Genomic DNA, 19,542 nt, shown 5'->3' with positions numbered 1-19,542 from the left:
GTGGCGAAGCTTCACCCCGATGCTCGCACACAAACACACGTGCGCCAGTGTTTCCCATAAATTACCTAGACTGTGGTGGCCTCCTCCGAGGGCATGCCCCCGGACTCCCCCCAGCCAGCTAACAGCAGCATCGTAACAAGTAGGATAACAAAGATTCTATGTGACGGTATCTCCTGACTGTGAAAATATTATGTGAGTTGTTTGCTCTCATTTAGCTCTGAAAGTGCACAAGATCGATGCATTTTACTTAAAAATGTACAAAATAAATTTTCTCCTGTTTGTATGTTTCCAGCCTCTCATGTCCTCTCCTCTCTGCTCTGTGTAAACATCCTCTCCTGTCCTCTCCTCTCTGCTCTGTGTAAACAGATTTTCAGTGAATATGTCACGTGACCGTTGATCACAGCAGAATCAATCATGTCTTCACAGTGACTATAATGCCTGTTTTTACTATGTTTACTTTCTGTGATAAACGGTGCATATTTGACAATTTCTTAAAGAAAACATACTTAGGTTTCTTGTTTCAGTTGTCCACCGGTTGGAGGTTTAAGAAGCGTCCGGGCATCGACTACCTGTTCCAGCAGCTCGCACCACTCTACGAGATCGTCATCTTCACTGCAGAGACCGGCATGGTGAGGTGCACACACACTCACTGGCCTCTTAATCTAAAGTTTTGTTTATCACTAAAAAAGCCCTGAGAGGTTTCTGTGTCATGCTGATGTGAGCTGACGGCTGTTTGATCCGATCAGATTTGTTGTTTCTGTTCTATGTGCAGCTGCTTACTTCACAGAGAGCCGCTAGAGGAAACTCTTACTTTAAGACTCGTTAAATAACATGTTAACGATTTAACGAGCGCCCTGCGTTTTAATTTAGTTTTAATTTCTGAAAATAAAGCTGATCTCAGTCACACAAAAGTGATTTTTTATTACCAAGTTTCCGAAGAAAGTAAACTGCAGCAGGTTTAATTTGATGTTATTTAACATTAACGAGGTCGTTTTGTTCAGGGAGGAGTTCAACATTTTGGAAAATACTCTTCTAAGCAGCGTTTCCAGAAGCTGAATGAGAAGATCAAAGCTGCAGCCAGTTAGCATAGCTAAGCGCACAAACACTGCTGCTGCCTGATGAACATGTTACAGTGTGTTTGTTTCAAGCCTTTAAAGAGTGAGGACATGTTGTGTGTCCGGCTGTTTGTAATAAACACAGTGAAGTGTTTCTGTCTACTCGTGGTCGCTGGTTCTGCCCCGTCCTTTCAGATGCTAACAGAGTCGTCAGGCAGCTTTCTGCTCTGTTTGTGTGTGAAGTGTGTCGACTTGTTTACAGTCACAACAAACGCACAAAAAACACAGACACACAGTCAGTCCTGCAGCACAAACTGCACTTACTAATTTGTCTATTGCTTGTTAATTATTATAAGATTTTATTGATGAATCTCCACATTATTCTCTCCACATATACCAGAAAAACATCAGATTCTCATAATAAAGAAGCTCAAATCTTTTAGCTGAGTCATCAGAATTTGAGTCAAAATGAGGAAAAAAAGTTAGAACAGTTGGTTTAATTTGATTTGATATTACAATTTTACAATGTGTTATCCATAAATCAAGCTTTATTACAAACAGATTAGTGCAGGTCGAGGTGCTTCACAGATGATCGACAGAACAAGTGAAGACAGAAAATAACTGAGAAAAGACGAAAGCAGTTTAAAAACTAGAGACTGATGCACAAAATCAATTAAAAAAAAAGATTCAAATGTAATTTAAAAAAATGTAAGAAAATAAACATTTCAGAAGAGTTATTGTAGTAAAAATACATTATAAATTAGATAAGAAGAAGAAGACAAGAATAGATAGTGATAACAATAAAATGACTTAAAACTAGATAAAACTGATACAAAGATAAATAAAAATGAATATAATGCAAAACTATGGCAATGATGATGTTATGTGTGTGCAGACGGCGTATCCTCTGATTGACAGCATCGACCCTCAGGGCTTCGTCATGTATCGTCTCTTCAGAGATGCTACACACTACATGGAGGGGCACCATGTCAAGGTACGCAGTGACATTACTGTTTTTCTGCAGACGTGCAGTTGTCATTGCCACATCTCTCTCTGTCTGCACATTTTTTAGCCTAATATTGTAACATTGTTTTTATTGGTTGTAGATTTTTCTGTTTTAAAGTTTTACAGTGATCATAAAATATATGCCTATACAGATGCATCTCAATAAATTAGAATATGATGGAAAAGTCAATTTCCGGTAATTCAAGTCAAATAGCCCCAACCAAGTATTGAATCATATAAATGGACATACTTTTAAGAGGCCAACATTTAAATATTAAACATACTTTTTGAAATTTCATCAAATTTTTTGAGGCACTGAATTTTAGGTCTTCATAAATGTAAGCCATACTCATTCAAATTAGAAGAAATTAAATAAATTAAGACATGAAATGTTTACTTTTGTTTGTAATAGATCTATATAAAGTGTTATTTCCACTTTTTGAAATGAATTACTGACATGAATAAACTTTTCTATGATATTTTAACTTATTGAGATGCTGTAAATGATGATAAACACTTCCAGATACTCTGCATGACATCACTCTCCTCTCTGAACAGTTTAATAACTGACCAAAGAATCACGTTTCCTGTTTATTATTTATTGGATATTTCATTAAGTAATTTAATATAGTTTTTTTGTCTTCATTTAATAAATAAACTTGATAAAACACCTGTAAACTCACACGTTAACCCCCGTGTCGGCTCTCCGTGGCCTTCTGCTGCAGACATTGATTCCTCCTCCTCCTCCTCCCCATAGTAGCCCTCCCTCCTCCTGCTCCTTCACTCCCTCCTCCTCCCCTCTGTCTCCTCTCAGGCCTCATTAACCTTCTGCCTCCTCCCCCTCTCTCCCCTCGCCTCTTCCTCTTCCTCTTATCTCACCTCCCTCCCTTCTTTCTTTCCTTTCCTTCCCTCCTCTCTCAGTTCCTTTGCTCCATTTCTTTGACTCCCTCCTTCATGTTTCTCCCTCCCTCTCTCTACCCCCCCTCCCTCCTCCTCCTCCTCTTCTTCCTTCTGTCTCTCTCCAACTGTCATCTCTGGGTTTTTATTGACGAGCAGTCTGGAGGTTTTAAGGAGCTGGTTAACCTACTTCCCAGAAAGAAGACACACTTATCATCTCATCTCCATAACGCCAAGACAGCAACAGATGCTAAGAGAGAGTTATTAATGCTCCATATGCCGATGAGACTTAGTGCTACATATGTCAGGAGAAAGTTGGTTAATGTTGTTTTATGGATGTGCATTTTCTGCCATCTACCATTATAATCCAAATACTGTCATACAGGGCAGTTCAAACCTCAAAGAAACTACAACATGTAAAGTTTGCAGCATACAAGCACACAAACACAACCTGCTCACAGTGGAGCAGCTTCAAGTGTTCAAAATGAAAGAAGTAAAATGCTGCTTCAGAGGCTTTTCCACTCTGAACAGAATATAGTCATATCAAGGAGTTTATCGTTTTAGCCCTCGTGATGTCAGCATGAAAAGTGGAAATGAAAATTTGAACACATTTCTAGATCTCAACAAGTTGTTTGAATCATTAAGAAGCATGAACTACATTGTTGTTGAGTTCCAAAATGCATGTGATGACATATGTCGTGCTTTTGTAGATCTACTGTGAGCATTTCAGGGAGGCACTCTTACTTCTAAGCACAAAAGGAAACATTTGGAGGTGATGATATTTAAAGGTTATTATGTCCTGGTCTTACTGGTCAGGCCTGATCAAACTGCTGTTTGTGATGTGAGATCAGTTGTTGGACATTGAGTGTTCAAAAAAAAAAAAAAAAAGGATGGGTTAAATGCAGAGGTTGAATTTCCCTGTCGGACTGATAAGGGAATCTTAATTGTCTGTTTTATCTCCAGACATATCTTCAACATGACTCGTTTGTAACCACAGAAGTCTTTATAACTCAACACCTCCAAATTTCTGTCTTTTTCAAACTCGACTCTGACTCCTATCACTCAAGGGCATGTGTCAGACTTCACTCAATGTGTTTCATACAAACAGTAGAACTGTAGAACACATGGAAACACGCTGAGCAGAAAACTGCCCTTTAATGTTTCTGAATCACTTCTCAGATTCTAAGTTATTTGCCAAGTTATTTTGGCAGCAATGAAGTGTTGGAGCAGAGAGGCGAGGGCACTCTGCACATTATAGAAGGAGAGGTCTTCCAAACTGTGTGGAGAATGCAATCAAATCTTAAAAGGTGTTATTTTGGTAACTCCCACACTCTGGAGGACTCTAACCTCGTCTGTGACAGACAGCATAATAAAAACTGACCGATAGCATGTGATCTGTTAACAGCTGTGTTCTGTCTTCATTATATTTCAATGTGTTGAGACGGCAGCGTGTCGGTCTGACGGTGACGGTCTGATATCGCACGAGGAATGTTGTAACAACAACGTGTTTATGGTTTAATCCCATTAATTCCTCCTGAGCCTTCCTCAGCCTCGTAAACCTGACCAATTTGCAGCTATTGTTTGCTGCCCTGCATCTGAGTGGCAGACGTCTTATTGTTTGTCAGCTGTTGCCTGGTGAAGAAGCGCAACACAACAGTTGGATTAAATGTCTTCCTTTAAACTTTGTTGTTTTTACTCCGTCCTGCTGTACATGTGCAGAGAGCGGGATTCCCCCCTCTCCCCCATGTTTTACTTTTTATGGCAGGAGACGATGAAAAAATCATGTCTTTATTTATTTATGCATTAGAGGTTCTACCCTGAGAAAACCAGCCGCTTTAGATGCGCTGCAGATTTCTTTCGAGGCTTGTGTTCTTGTGTTCTTGCTGCTCTTCACAGCATTAGATGTCGTTTCTATTATGAATCTTCAAACGGAGGCTGCAGCCACAGATGGCTCCTGCCAATAACATCACACAGCAGATTTGACGAGTGGCATTTTCATACAAATTCAGCCATTCACAGAGGCGGAGAGAGAAGTTGTCGGTGCATGACCTTTCATTGATGGAACTCTGTGTGTTTAAAAGACTGCAGGCCAGCCACTGTCCTGCAACAGCTGCATTTATTAACACGTCTTTAAAAAAACAACATAACAACGTGACAAACTGAAGCAGCTTTCCTGCAGAGTTTGATGCTCATTGTCGGTGGAATATATCTCGTGTTTGTCACATGTATGTATTAAATCTATGTGTTGCAATTAGGGATGCTCCGATCAACGATCACAGGAATCATAAATCTGCCGATACCAATCACTGATCACAGAGTCGATGGGAGATTAATAATAATCCTCAATTTCCTGTATTTGCAATCTAGCCTTGTGCACCACCTAAAGTGTTAAAACCATATAAACATAACATTATACATAAACATGTTCTAAAGTAAGTAATAAATACAATACAGATCTTTATGTACCACAATCAGCTTTTTATTTGTGTAAACATTACATGCCCTGTCAAGAGCAATAGATGAAATAAAATAAAAATAAATAAGATTTAGTTAATTCACTTGCCTTACTCCCCAAGTGAGGCAAAAAAGGCTTCAAAATCATTTTAAACAAAAAGAGGCATGCAGTTTACTGCCACTTGCCACTTACTGCCTTTACCATTGAATTCCATAAGCTTTGTTGTTATATCCCTCCACCTTTTACTGTCCCTGCTGTAAGGCTCCTGGCATCTAAATGTTTCACTTACGGTGAGCTGAATGACGGGTGTCTTTGGGATTTGTTTTGCCTGGGCTTGTTTCTCATACTCGCCGTATTCTGTTGTGTGGCACGTTCTCAAATGTCGGATAAGGTTAGTTGTATTAAATTGTTCTTGTTGGTTACCACCTCTTGGAATTTCGGCGTCGCATGTCTTGCAAACAGCGAGTTTTACAACTTTTTCGGAAACTGTGAAAAAATTCCAGACCGGGGAAGTCATGCTGCCAGCTTCATTCATGATGAGAGCAGAAAAACAGTCTCATATAATTTACGTCACGCGGAAAAAAATAGTCTAGTATAAAAAATAAATAAATATATATATATGTATATGTATATGCACGCGCAATCAGCTTTTCTGATCGACACTTTGAGAGCCACCGATCACCGATCCATATCGGCCGATTGATCGGAGCATCCCTAGTTTCTATAGTTGGGGAAGGCATTGATTTTTTTTTATCGTAAGGCAGGAATTCCAAAATAACTTAACCACATGTTGTAATTCAGGTGTTCTGAGAGGAAATTAGTAACTCCTGCACCTCCTCTTGGTCAGTTAAATGTAATTTTCAGAGAGAGATTCACATGTCTTCAGAAGGTGAAAGTCTGATTTAATGGTCCAAAATCCTGCAGAAAAGGTTGCTTTTGTAGCATTGGTAGCAACAGTAAGGACTTCAAAGAAAACCCCTAAAATAGAAAGTCTAAAAGAGAGTGTGACCTCAGACACAGACAACAGTTAATGTTTTTTCTAACCCAAGCAGAACGACCAAAACCTTGAGTCACAGTATGTCGTCTCAGAGTCAGAAAAAATAGGACAGACATTCATGTAGAGTTTCAGAATAAAACAGAAACAAATGTTGTGTACATTTGTCTCAAACACATTACTGGGAACCTGTTGAGATAGATTCAAGTTGATGTTGTGATACAGAGAATCCAGCTACTCCCAGAAAACTGCAAACTGCAGCTTTAATTCTGCTCTCATTTATGATTCAGGGGGAGTAAGGACAGTTTTCACGTTGAACATGTCCTCTGTGAAAAGCATTAAAAAGTAAAAGAAAACTACATCTGGTTGTAAAACTGCAATTGTTTTTATAAAGTCTGACAACATCTCAAGTGCTCAGGTGAAGTAATCTTCTTCCTCCTCTTTTCCTCTTCTTCCCATACCCCTTCTTCGTCTTTTTTTCCTTCTCCTTCTCCTCCTCTTTTTTCTCCTCTTGCTCCTCTTTGTACTCCTCTTCTTCCTCCCTGTTTTTCCTCCTTCCCCCTATATGTCCTCCACCTGCTCCCTTTCTTCTTCCTCCTCTTCCTTCTCTTTTCTCCCCTTGCTCCTTGTTGTCCTCCTTCTCATCTACTCTTCTTCTTCTTCTTCTTCTTCTTCTTCTTCTTCTTCTTCTTCTTCTTCTTCTTCTTCTTCTTCTTCTTCTTCTTCTTCTTCTTCTTCTTCTTCTTCTTCTTCTTCTTCTTCTTCTTCTTCTTCTTCTTCTTCTTCTTCTTCTTCTTCTTCTTCTTCTTCTTCTTCTTCTTCTTCTTCTTCTTCTTCTTCTTCTTCTTCTTCTTCTTCTTCTTCTTCTTCTTCTTCTTCCTACTTGTTCCTACTTGTTCCTACTTGTTCCTCCTATTTCTCCTCCCTCTCCTCCTCTTCAACTTTCCCTCCACCTCTCTTCCTCCTTGTCAGAGGTATTATGTACAGATTATGTTTCTGTGTGCTTTGTTGTGATCGGCTGAAAGAGAATGACGAGTGAAAAGTGACATAATGTTTATATTTGAATTCAGTGATAAGTTTTTAATTAAACACTAAACTATTTTAAGTGAGAACTTAAGCAGAATGTACTTAAATACCATTATTGTATAACTGTGCGTGTGTGTCTGCATTGTGCACGCACACACACACACACACACACACACACACACATGCAAACACACACTAAATGAAGACAGATGCCATTTATTCATTGGTTGTGGGGAGGATGGACAAATGTGTCCGCTGGGGTTTACACACACACACACACACACACACACACACACAGTACCAACACAGTGGGGGGTGGGCACCAGATGAGCGTGGTGATGGAGACAACGAGCAGCGTCCCTCTCCATCTGTCTCACACACACACACACACACACACACGCACACGCTAATAGTCACCAGCTGGAGCATGCAGAGAAAGTGTGTGTGTGTTTTGTGTGTTTTAATTTGAATATTAAGAGTCATTAAGATAATAAAGTTGTGTTTGATTTTCCCTTAAAAAGGTCAACAGAGGACTATTAAAAACAAACAGAAGTGTCTTTTTATTTATTTTTTCTGTGATTTTAAAAATAAGTCATTTGATATGTAGCAGAATAAATATGAGTCAGACTTGAGACCTCTGAGTCATGTCCCTGTGTCTCCGTGTCTCTGTGTCTGTCCAGGACGTGTCCTGTTTGAACCGGGACACCAGTAAAGTGATCGTGGTGGACTGTAAGCGGGAGGCCGTTCAGCCTGCAGCCGTTCAACGGAATGGCTCTGAAGAAATGGGACGGGAACTCTGAGGACAGAACGCTCTACGACCTTGCCAACTTCCTCAAGAGTAAGACGCCAAAATAAAAGTCTCACAGGCAGACCCACTATTTCTATCATCCATCCATCCACCAGAGAGAGTGCTCTGACTTTGTATTTATTTTAACCAAGCTCACTGTTTAACTTTACTCTTCTCTTTACTTGTCCTCTTCTTTCTCCTTCTCGTCTTCCACCTCCTCTTCTTTCTTCGTAATCTTCTTCTTTGTCCTCCTTCCTCCTTCACGTCTTCCTCTTTCTCTTCTTTCCCCTTCTCCTCCCACCCAAACTCTTCCACTCCCTCCTCCTTCTTCTCCTCCACCCTACTTCGTTTTCTTCTTCTCCTTCTCTCCCTCTTCTCTCTCACCCTCCTCACCCGTCTACCTACTCCTCTCCATCCTCCCTCCTCTTTATTCACCTCCTCCCTCTTCCTCCTCCTCCTCCTCCCTCTTCCTCCTCCTCTTCTCTCCTCCCTCTTCCTCCTTCTCCCTCTCCCTCCTCCACTTCCCTCCTTCTCCTCCTCCATTCTCCTCCTCCTCCCGGCAGCGATCGCACTGAGCGGCGTGGACGACGTGCGCTCTGTGTTGGAGAACTACGCTCTGGAGGACGACCCGATCGAGGCGTTTAAGCGCAGACAGGCTCAGCTGGCGCAGGTAGGAGGACGAATCAAACGCACCCTGGTTGACCTGGATGTTTCTGAATGAAGTGATCTGATTGGTCCGTCCGTGTGTCCGTCAGGAGGAGGAGCAGCGTCTGGCCGAGCTCTCACAGCAGAAGAAACAGGGACTCTCTCTCGGCACCATCGCCTCGCGGTTCTGGCGCTCCAAACAGCAGTGAGCCCCGCCCCCCTCTCACACTTTCACCAATCACAGCCCTGCTTGCCATCTGCATTGAGGCGAGGGGCCAGAGGAGAGAGGGGGAGGGGAGCGGGCCCCGTAACCAATCACGTCTCAGTGGGCGGGTCTGCGGTGCTGGAACATTGTCCGTCCTCTGCACCAATGAGAGGCACTTCCTGTTTTTTTTGGAGGCAGGGCATCAGCGGCCCCATCCCTTTGGTCATCAAGCTGCTGATTGGTTAAAAAAAAAGACTAGTGGCAGAGGATCCAGGTCAGGATGAACTCTTGTTGTTGGCGGTCTGGAGGCGGGTCTGAGATTAGCCCTCCGACTCTGGTCGGCCTCGCCGCTCGCAGGATCTGACCTGAGATCAGCGCTCTGTCCTGTACCACACCTGCAGAATGTGTATTTAATTTTATTTTCTATTCCTCTGCGTGTGTGCTGACAGGCTGCTGGAGATAAAATAATGGATATTGTTTATAAGAAATAAAGATAAACAATAAATAGTATTCTTAAGAGTTTATTCAATATGTCAGACGGTCGGCTTGTCCAGTGCTGTGGCGGCGACGTGGACAGGTAACTGCCCCGGCTGGTTGCCATAGTGAAGACTGGACCGGCAGCTGAGCCGCTGAGGAGCATCATGAAGGATACAGTCTCTTTAGTTCTGATCTCCCATTTTCACATCAAACGATCAGTTTATTATCGTCCACAGATTCCCAAAGTCCCTCCATCTGTCACTCTAAATCCTGACTAAATCTTTAAAAACACAAATATATAGTTTCATTTTTTAGTAAAGTAGAGAGTTTTTATAAAACAAACAGGATGAAATAGTGCATTTGTTGTGGGGCTATTTTAAGCGGTGGATTGATCCACATTTATTGCTATAGTGAGCGTTTGTTGCAGCATTAAAGGTACAATGTGTAACTTTAAAATGTCCTTATTACTGACACCGCTGGACATTTTGTGAAATGCAGTCAGTCTGCAGACATTAGCGAGAAGTGCAAGACACGAGCAACGACATGACACGACAGACTGAACATGACCGACTGGCCTCAAGTTCATGTATCATCTTATTGATACTTATTAGCTTGCTTTTTTTCAAATGACTTGATCAGCAAACACTACGAAGCAATCTACAGCATTTTGGTACTGTTTACATGAACCGATGCAGGTACTAATACAGTTACCTGGAATTTGGTATCTTTTTTCTGTACTTTACTCTCTTCATAATAACAAAATTGTAGCAGCAAATGTGTCCGATAACTTTCAGCATAGATTTTGTTTCAAAACATTCGGCTAACGTGCTTTAAAACAATGATTCCTGTTTCAACCAGATGCTCTCAGGTACCGATTGATTTCACGTGAATCAGGACTTGATAGTAGCAACAGAATTCTGTCGGTACCCTTAAAAGTATCGAGTTCAGTACCCGTCCCTAAACACCATGCAGAGCAGCTTAGTTTCAGCTAGCTGGCTAACCTTAGCTTAGCTTAGTTTAGCTCAGGGTAGTTGGCTGTGACTGCTTTGCATCGTTTTGGGATTGTAGAAATTCGTGGCTGTTGGAAAGGAATTACTAATGTAGACTTTCTGGTGTCTGCAGGTCGTTTGTTGGTAACTCCTATGCTAAGCTAACGTTAGGTTATCGGGGGAGCTGAAGAGAGGCAGTGAACATAAACGTCACATCCTCTGAATTTACCTGAAGAAACGTCCATAGTCTTTTACACAGATATCAGTGGACAGGCCAAGAGTCAGTTTTTGTCGCATTCTGTTCATCAAACGGAGATTATTTCATGTAAATTGTTGCGCTGTACCTTTTAAGGGCGTTGTTAGATAAACTAGAAATCATAATCTCTCTATAAAAACATACAATATTTATTACTCAGACGTGTTTTTATCGTTGGACCCCCCCCCCCCCCCAACCCCGGTGGATTGATCTTTGTTTTTTTTATTATTTTTGAGATATTTCTGTCGTCGCGTTCCTCCGGAGAGAAAACAGCCATCCAGAGAGAGGAGGTGCTCAGCTGCCGTTCTTCATGTGTTTGTTGGAGATTCTGTGACTCATGTTGATCGACTTCCTCAATAAAACAAACAAACCAACATGCTGTTTTCACTTATTTCATGTTTTCTTGTGAATGTTTTCGACTCTCACTGGTGGAATCTTTGTGCTCCATGTTTCCAGTAATATAAATCATGTTAATAGTTTTTATTGCTGCTCAGGTTACTTCAGGTTTTCCTTCACTGTTTACGATGCTTCACTTCTGTCCAGTTTCCGCTTGAAACAAACGTATAATGCCAAATAATTTCCAATAATCACTTGTCTATTTCAGCACATAAGAACAAAGAAATGTGTTCTTTTTTTCAAGGTGGCAAGAACAAGAAAGTTAGTTCTGGCCACTACATTTCCTACTTCACAAGAAACTCAAGTGCAGAACTTGTGAGAACTTCTCCCACTGCACAACACCTAAAATTCAAATCCAAATTTCTGATCAATCACTCAATAGTTGTTGGAAACCACACAAAAAAATTTTCTGCCAAAATATACAGTTAAGAACAGAGAAATGTGTTCTCTTGCAGGGTCTTGTAGAGTTTGTATTTGCCTTAAAAACATCAAGAACTAGCTTTAGTCAGGAGAGCTGGTTTTCTTCGGTCTCTGAGTTTAGAGACCTGAGAGTCTCATTTCTGCAGCTTCTGTTAAAAAACCACAGCGCTCCGTACAAACAGGATATGACGTCACTGACAGGCGACCAAATAAAACGCACCGTTACCTTGATTAATATAACGCATAACACATGCAGCTGGAAAACAAACCGTTTTTAAGAGTTTAAAGGAAAAAACTGTAGCACAATTAATGGAAACAAAGTGAGGCCAAACCTCAGGAATCTGCAGAGCTGAAACCCTGCAGAGCTGAACCCACTAAATCTGTTTTCTTCTCTCTCTGCTGAAGGTGTCGGCTCAGTTAACACCTCTGAGGCAAAACAAAAATAAACACAAATGTGGCAGGTAAATATTTTACCGCAAAATTCTGACTTGTTATATTTAATGACTTTATTGTCATGAAATTTTTACATGGAGTTTCAGTGTTTCAGTTTGTCAGAACTTTGACACTATAAATTTTGAATCTTTTACTTTTTAACTTTGTGAGCTGGTTTGTTTCCATCACTGAAGCTAAAATGTTACCTAATAATTGCCTAATATTTTAAATATAAAATAAATTAAATAAATATTTTAAATAAAATATTAAATATTTAAAAAAACTAAACTTTTTTTATACCTTTGTTTTTAACGTAGCCTGATTTTATTTTTACTATGTAACTTAGAAAATCAAAAATCTGACTTTGTAAGCTAAAAAGATAGATTAAAAGATTTAGTCTGTGAACTAAAATAATTAAAATTACGACTTAACAGGTTTGTAATCTTACTTTTTTTAAATTTTCTAAAAAAAATTTGACTCTTAAGTAAAAAAGTATGATAAAAGCGGAAAAATAGTTATTATCCAATTTAAATTAAGGCTTCTTGTAAAAAGTAAGAGATAAAGTAAAATGCCAGAATTATTCTTACTTTTTTGACAAAATGCATTTAAATGAAGACTTCTTAATTTAGAGAGTAAGATATGAAAATGATAGATTCAGTTATTGTCTCACTTTTTGACTTAAAGACTTACTTTACGTCTCAATCTTCAGTTTTATTACTCATTTTTTTTCTTTTCTTGCTTTTTGTCCCATAATTCTGACTTTGAATGTCATAATTCGGAAAACTAAAGTGAGATGTTGCCTCAAGGTAAGGAATATATTTTTTATTATTATTTTGATAATTTCCACTTTTATCTTTTATTTTTCTGGAGTTTCAACCAAAGCAAACTTGTGAAAAAAACTTTAGAAAACCAGGTTTATCAGTGAAGAATGTAGAAATGAGCCTCTGCTGGATAAATAATAATATACTATATATACAGTGGCTTGCAAAAGTATTCATACCCTTTGGAAGTTTCACCCTTTTGTTGCTTTTACACATGAAATCATGGTCAATATAATTTGGCCTTTTTTAAAAGAATTTGCAAAAAAAAAACCCCATCTTTAATATCAAAGTGGAAACAGATTTTTACAAAGTATCAATTAATTATAAATATATAATGTAAAATAAATGATTGCATAAGTATTCATACCCTTTCAAGTAACTGTCCTAATTCAACAAAGTTCTAGCTAGTTGATGCAGCAGTGTCTCAGTGAAATAGAGATCACCAGAGTGCAGTTTATGTGTCATGTGATCGTAGTATAAGAAGACAGAAGAATGCTCCTAGCAACTCAGAGAAAAGATCATTGAAAAGTATTAAGTCAGGAGATGGCTACAAAGAAATGTCAACTACCTGGACATCCCACAGAGTTCAGATAAACCATCATTAAGGAATGGAAGGAGTATGGCACTTGTTTAAATCTGCTTAGAGCTGGCCGACCTCACAATCTGAGTAACTGGACATTAAAAAAACTGCAAATTCTTTTTAAAAAGGCCAAATTATATTGACCATGATTTCTCATGTAAAGTGGTATGAATACTTTTGCAAGCCACTTAAATAAATATCCACACCCTCACACAAACAGTCCTGCCAAACTCTTTATTGAAAATGTATTACAAATAATAAAACAGACTTATGAGCTCGTAAAGTGAATCCTGGAAACAGAAGAGAGAAGCTGAAGCTGTTCTTCCCTGTTTGCAGATTTAGACTCTAAAACAAACATGAATGGTTCAGAGGATCTTCGGGCTCCAGCTGAGAGATCAGAGCTTCATCACCTTCAGGATTAATGCTGCTGTTTGTTTTAGAGACTTTAAAAATCCTGTTTTCACAGATTGAGATGTTAGAAGTCAGAAGACCACCGGCGAGCTCAGAGAGAGTTCAATAAAAGCTCATTAGAAGCTGTTAAAGTTTATGTGGATATTATAACTTCTGATAGAAGAAAAGAAACGCTGGAAACTTTCACAGCTGCTGTTTCCTTCAGATCAGTTCACCAATGTAGGAATATTACAATTATTATATAATAAGTTAAACCTTAGAGATGAAAAAGTAGTCTTAACCTGTTACTTTTTAATAAAAAGCATCACCATTTCTCTAAAATTGAAAATTAAAAGGTAAAAAGTAAAAGTAAGTTTTGGTGTGTTCACTACTGGTGGAAAATTATAATTAATTAAAAGGAAAATTCAGAGTTATAATCTCTAACCTCAAATTACATTTGAGTGCTTTTATGTTTAAAAAAAATATAGTAAATAAAAAAAGACCTAAGAGACATTCGTAATGTTTTGCCATGTACTCACCAGTGATGGAATATCATTTTTTTTTAAAATATTATTATATTCTATAACACATCATCAGTACACTCTGGTAATATACTGAAGAACCTGAAATCACAAGAAAAGTCAAATAAATCCAAAATGATAATCCAAAATATCAAGATTTCTATTCAAAATCTGTCTTAAAGTGGTTTTAATAGTTACTATTTTTCCTCTAAGGCTAGAATAAATGTAAATATTGGCATAAAATGATAATATTCAAGTATAAAAGTATATAATTAGTCTGTGTACAGTATTTCATTAACACTGCTGACTAAATGTTAATATTTAATGTGATTTCCCGTCATGCTGCAGAATCTCTTTGATATCAACAGTTAATGTGCGCGTAAACATGTTAATATGGCCTGTATGCACCATGCACGCGCGTGACCTCGCGCCCTTACAGTCATGTTAATGACGCCGTTTAACAGCAGCGCGTGAAAACAGAACAAGTGGCGCGGGGCAGAGGGGGCGGGGCTTCACACCTACCTGCAAACCGTCAGGTGACAGAAGCGGCGCGAGGACCCCCCTCAACGGACAGACGACCACGTGCCAAAACCCTGAAGGACGCCTGGGGCGGTGTGTGTGTGTGTGTGTGTGTGTGTGTCTGTGTGTGTGTGTGTGTGTGTGTGTTTGGGTATTAACCAGATTTATAAACATTGTTATCTAAAATCCAAAACTGTCAGTTAACGGCTCTTTTTTCAGCCAGGAGGAGGTCAAATTTGTATAATATCATTATTGATAAATATGTTAAACTCACTTTCTCCAAACACAAGTTTAGGTCAACATTCACCAGCATGCAGCAAGCAAAACTTTTATATTTATAATTTTTATACTATTAATATATGTTCTTATTATAAAATATACAGTAACACTCTTTTAATATTGATAAAAAAACAATGATACAAGTTCTTGTGGTTTGGTTCAGAAGATTATGATATAAACATTTTTGTCTATTTTTTTTTTAATTTTACCCACAGTTTGTTGTTTTGTTTGTATATTAATTTAATGCATAATAAATGGTACGTCAGTCCATAGCTTAGCCTAATTACTGAACATGACTTGTTAATAACTTGTTTTGTTGTTTCATTTAAACTTCTTATCCACACCAAAACTTTCACCCCAACTTCAAGCGAGGAAAATATTTTTTATAAACAAACATCAGTGCTGTATGATCATTATCAGTCAATGAATGTCCATTAAAGAAAAATTAAAAAAATTAGAAATGAATTTGACACTATTACTGTAGTTTCAGAATCAATCAATGACCATTTAAATAAATAATAAATGACTAAATAAACATCTGTTTCAGTCAATTATTGACCATTTAAATAATGGGGGAAAAATAATGCATAATAATAATAATTATTATTATTATAAAATAATTATAATAAAATATTGGCACATATCAGAAAAGAGTTAAAGACAAAGATGCAGATATGATCTACTATTGGCCAATGATATTGTCCATATGATAAATGTATTAATATTATTAATAAACTGTGTTTGATTTCTCTCTGCAGCAGTTTTCAGCTCACATTTAAATGTTTTTATTATATAACTGATTACATTTATCTGTTTCCTTTCAGTCCCTGGTGCACATGAACAAGGTTTGTGTTCCTGTCAGCGTTCCCACAGTGGCGAGCTGCTGCAGAGGTGTGAAGCTGGGAACTCTGCAGCTCTGAGAGCTTTACGAGGCGACCATCTGCCTCCAGCAGCCACATGCTAACAGCAGACACACACACACACATATGCAGGTGAGCTACATATTGAGTTTATGTGTTCTACTGTAAAACATTTATTTGTATTTAAAAGGCTGATAAATGGCCCATACATTTAGTGTAATCCTTTTAAATGTGTGGATAATCTATATTTATTTAAAACGATAATAATTATGTAAATTTATTTAAGAGGTAAATTCCAAGTTGTATGTATTTTAAGACAAAGTGCAGCTTTATAAAAATAGGTTTTTATCAATAAAAATGAAAAAAGTCTTAATGTTTCTGTGGCTGAACTGGTGCGAGGGGGCGGGACTAAGACTAGCCATGATTGACAGGTGAACAGGTATGTTAGTTGTGTATATATATTTAATGTTTTGGATTCTCTCAGTCATCTCCCGTTTGTCTCGCTGCGGTCTGCGCATGCTCCGTGCAGGTGTCGGTGTTGGCACCTCCTCGCGCTCCCTCCGTTCACACCTCACGAGACTTTCCCATGGGCTCCCCGGGCACGAGCCGCGTGGTTTCACACCTCAACAAACGCTCGTGCCGCCACCTCTCAGACCATTTGGACACGTGCGCAGGACAAAAGGCACAAACACAGAAAAAACTTTATTCGGAGTACTCTGAAAATACTCGATTATCTCCATTTTCTCACACTATATTTCTACATCTCAGAGTTATTTCAGATTGTAATAAAAGACGTAAAAAAAAGGCCAATAAATGAGTCGTGACTAGTAACTAGTAACTAAGTACATTTACTCAGTACAATATTGAGGTATTTGTACTTGTATTTCCATTCTATATCATTTTAATCTAGCCTATATAAAATATTGTACTTTTTAATCCATTCCATTTAGTTAGTTAGTGGTGTGTGAAAACAACATTATTCAACTTTATGGGTGAACAAATAGTCTAAAATAAAAAATATTTTTCTGATGAGAAGCTGAATTAGTATTTTTGGCACGTGCGTTCTTTGACGTGCGCGTGACGGAGTGAAGTGACGGAGCCTTTGTGCAGAAGACAGGGGTACGCGCACCTGCCCTGGCAGAGTACGGGGGGCGCGTGGCTTGCCTGTCTTTGACGACCGGGGGGGGTCGATAAGCAGATGGCGCGCGATCGAATATGTGCATATTGTCTCTGATGGCGATGATGCTTCCTGGTGTTTTGTGCACGCGTCTCCCCCCCTCATGCTCTCCAGGGAGCGGACGCTGCACGTGCTGAGCAGGTAGTGTGTGTGTGTGTGTGTGTGTGTATTGTTATAAATGTGAATGTGAAGCTGCAGATGCTGACAGACAGAAACACAGACTGATGTTTCTGATGAAACTTGAAATAATACAGAAAGGTAAAACAAATCAATTTTAAAAAATTAAAATAGAGCCCTACAAAATAGAATAAAATATTTCATAAAAAATAAAATATCAACAGAATAAAATATGTAATATAAAATAAAATAAAAGATTAGAATAAATATATCATAGAAAATAGACATTTCAATAATAAAATATTAAATATTAAATAAATTACAATAGAATAAAATATATAATGTAAAAAATTAGATTATAATAAATATATAATATAACCTAAAAATAGTATTGAACAAAAAATAGAATAAAATATATAATATAACATAAAAGTAAGAATAGAATAAACTATATCATGTAAAAAATGAGATTTTTATTAAATATGTCATTTAAAAAATAACAATAGAACATGATGTAAAATAAAAAGAATATAATAAAATATGTTATAAAATAAATGAGTATAGAATAAATTAATTAATATAAAACAATATTTGTAGTATTTTAAAAAAAGATAGAATAACATAATAATTAAAAAATAAAAAATAAGAATAGGATTAAACATATATAATACCTAATAAAAATAATAAAAATAAATATATATAATAAAAATAAAAATCCGGGTAGAATCATATATATCAAATACATTAAGTTAAAATATATAATTATTAAATAAAAATAGAATATATATATATATATATATATATATATATATATATATATATATATATATATATATAAAATACAAATACTAGTAGAATAGAATATATAAAAATAGAAGTCATAAAAAAATCTGAGTCGTGCTTGAACTTTTAAAGCTATATTTCTTTAAAATGCCACACTGAATTATCTTCAATACTGCTGGGTACACTGTTGATGCTGCTGTTTGTTGTTGTTGTTGTTGTTGTTGTTGTTGTTGTTGTTTGACAGACAGAGGCAACTTTGCTTCATTGTTTTAATCATTGTTTACAGTCTGTGTGTGGGTTTATATCATATTATTAATCTTTGTGCTGCCGCCAGAGCGCACGCGCACATGCACACACGCACACACACACACACACACTCCTTCTATTGTCACCGTTTCTCTCCAGACCTGTGTGTGTGTGTGTGTGTGTGTGTGTGTGTGTGTGTGTGTGTGTGTGTGTGTGAAGCGTGCCGTGGGTGGGGTCTGTATGGGGGGTTAAAGTCAGGGCCAGCGGAGGCACGCGCTGCCCTCATTATAATGACAATACAGGGCGAGGCGGGTCGCGAGCGCCAAATAAAAGAAGCAACAGTGTCTCTCACACACACACACGCACACGTGCACACGCGCGCGGTTTACCTGGCGTCACGTGACTCGGGCTGCTGAAATCACAGGAGAAAGTTGAACAGAAAGCTCAGCTGCAGTGTTTCTGTTTTATTCTCATTAATCCAAAATTCACACAGTAAAATAAAACTGCAGAATTTATTTAAAAACAAGGCAAATTAATCAGATTATTGTTTATAAATCTGCTTCAGTGTGTTTGTCAGCTCACAGGGAATAACAACAGGAGCGCTCCTATAATCTGAGGACAAGAGATATTACTTTTTATATAGCCTACATATCATAAATAAATAAATACATTGAAATGCCTTGCAGCAATTATATATATATATGTATATATACATATATATATATAAAAGGCAGCCTGGACTACAGAAACATGTACTTTACAGAGTCCTCCCAATTTATTAAGTACACTCACATATAACAGTAAAGTAGTCATGCAATACTTCAAATAAATTATTATTGCATTATCCTAATTATGCTATGCTACATTATTATCACTGTATGCACATTCAGTTGAAAGTATCTGGAGATCATCCTGCAGTACAGTAATATCAGGTACAGGTCGAGCTCAGTGGGGGGGGGGGGGGGGGGGGGGGGGTAATTATCATACAGCTGCCCCCCCAACACACACACACACACACACACACACACACACACACTTACATATGTATCTCAGATCCTCCTCTCTGATTCAAGAGCGTTAATTGTCCGCGTGTTGGGCGTTAACAACAACCTGTGTGTGTGTGTGTGTGTGTGTGTGTGTGTGTGTGTGTGTGTGTGTGTGTGTGCCCTCCCGAGAGGGCACGCGACAGCAGGAGGAGAAGAGAAAGTGT

At 38.1% G+C, this 19,542-nt stretch overlaps 1 protein-coding gene across 1 annotated transcript in view; it reads left to right on the top strand.

Moving 5' to 3' along the window:
* The window catches only part of timm50 (translocase of inner mitochondrial membrane 50 homolog (S. cerevisiae)), a 43,067-nt gene extending 31,902 nt beyond the window's left edge, over positions 1 to 11,165 (top strand). Inside the window, 6 exon segments of the mRNA XM_059331214.1 lie at positions 525 to 629; positions 1,951 to 2,049; positions 8,113 to 8,175; positions 8,177 to 8,270; positions 8,783 to 8,889; positions 8,975 to 11,165. Coding sequence (XP_059187197.1) covers positions 525 to 629; positions 1,951 to 2,049; positions 8,113 to 8,175; positions 8,177 to 8,270; positions 8,783 to 8,889; positions 8,975 to 9,073 — 567 coding nt within the window. The 3' untranslated portion in view covers positions 9,074 to 11,165.
* The last annotated feature ends 8,377 nt before the right edge of the window (positions 11,166 to 19,542 follow it).

Source organism: Centropristis striata, chromosome 4 (assembly GCF_030273125.1).
Source record: "Centropristis striata isolate RG_2023a ecotype Rhode Island chromosome 4, C.striata_1.0, whole genome shotgun sequence".
NCBI classification, from domain to species: domain Eukaryota; kingdom Metazoa; phylum Chordata; class Actinopteri; order Perciformes; family Serranidae; genus Centropristis; species Centropristis striata.
The sequence above is the reverse complement of the archived record's forward strand: the minus strand, read 5'-3'. Positions and strand labels throughout refer to the sequence as shown.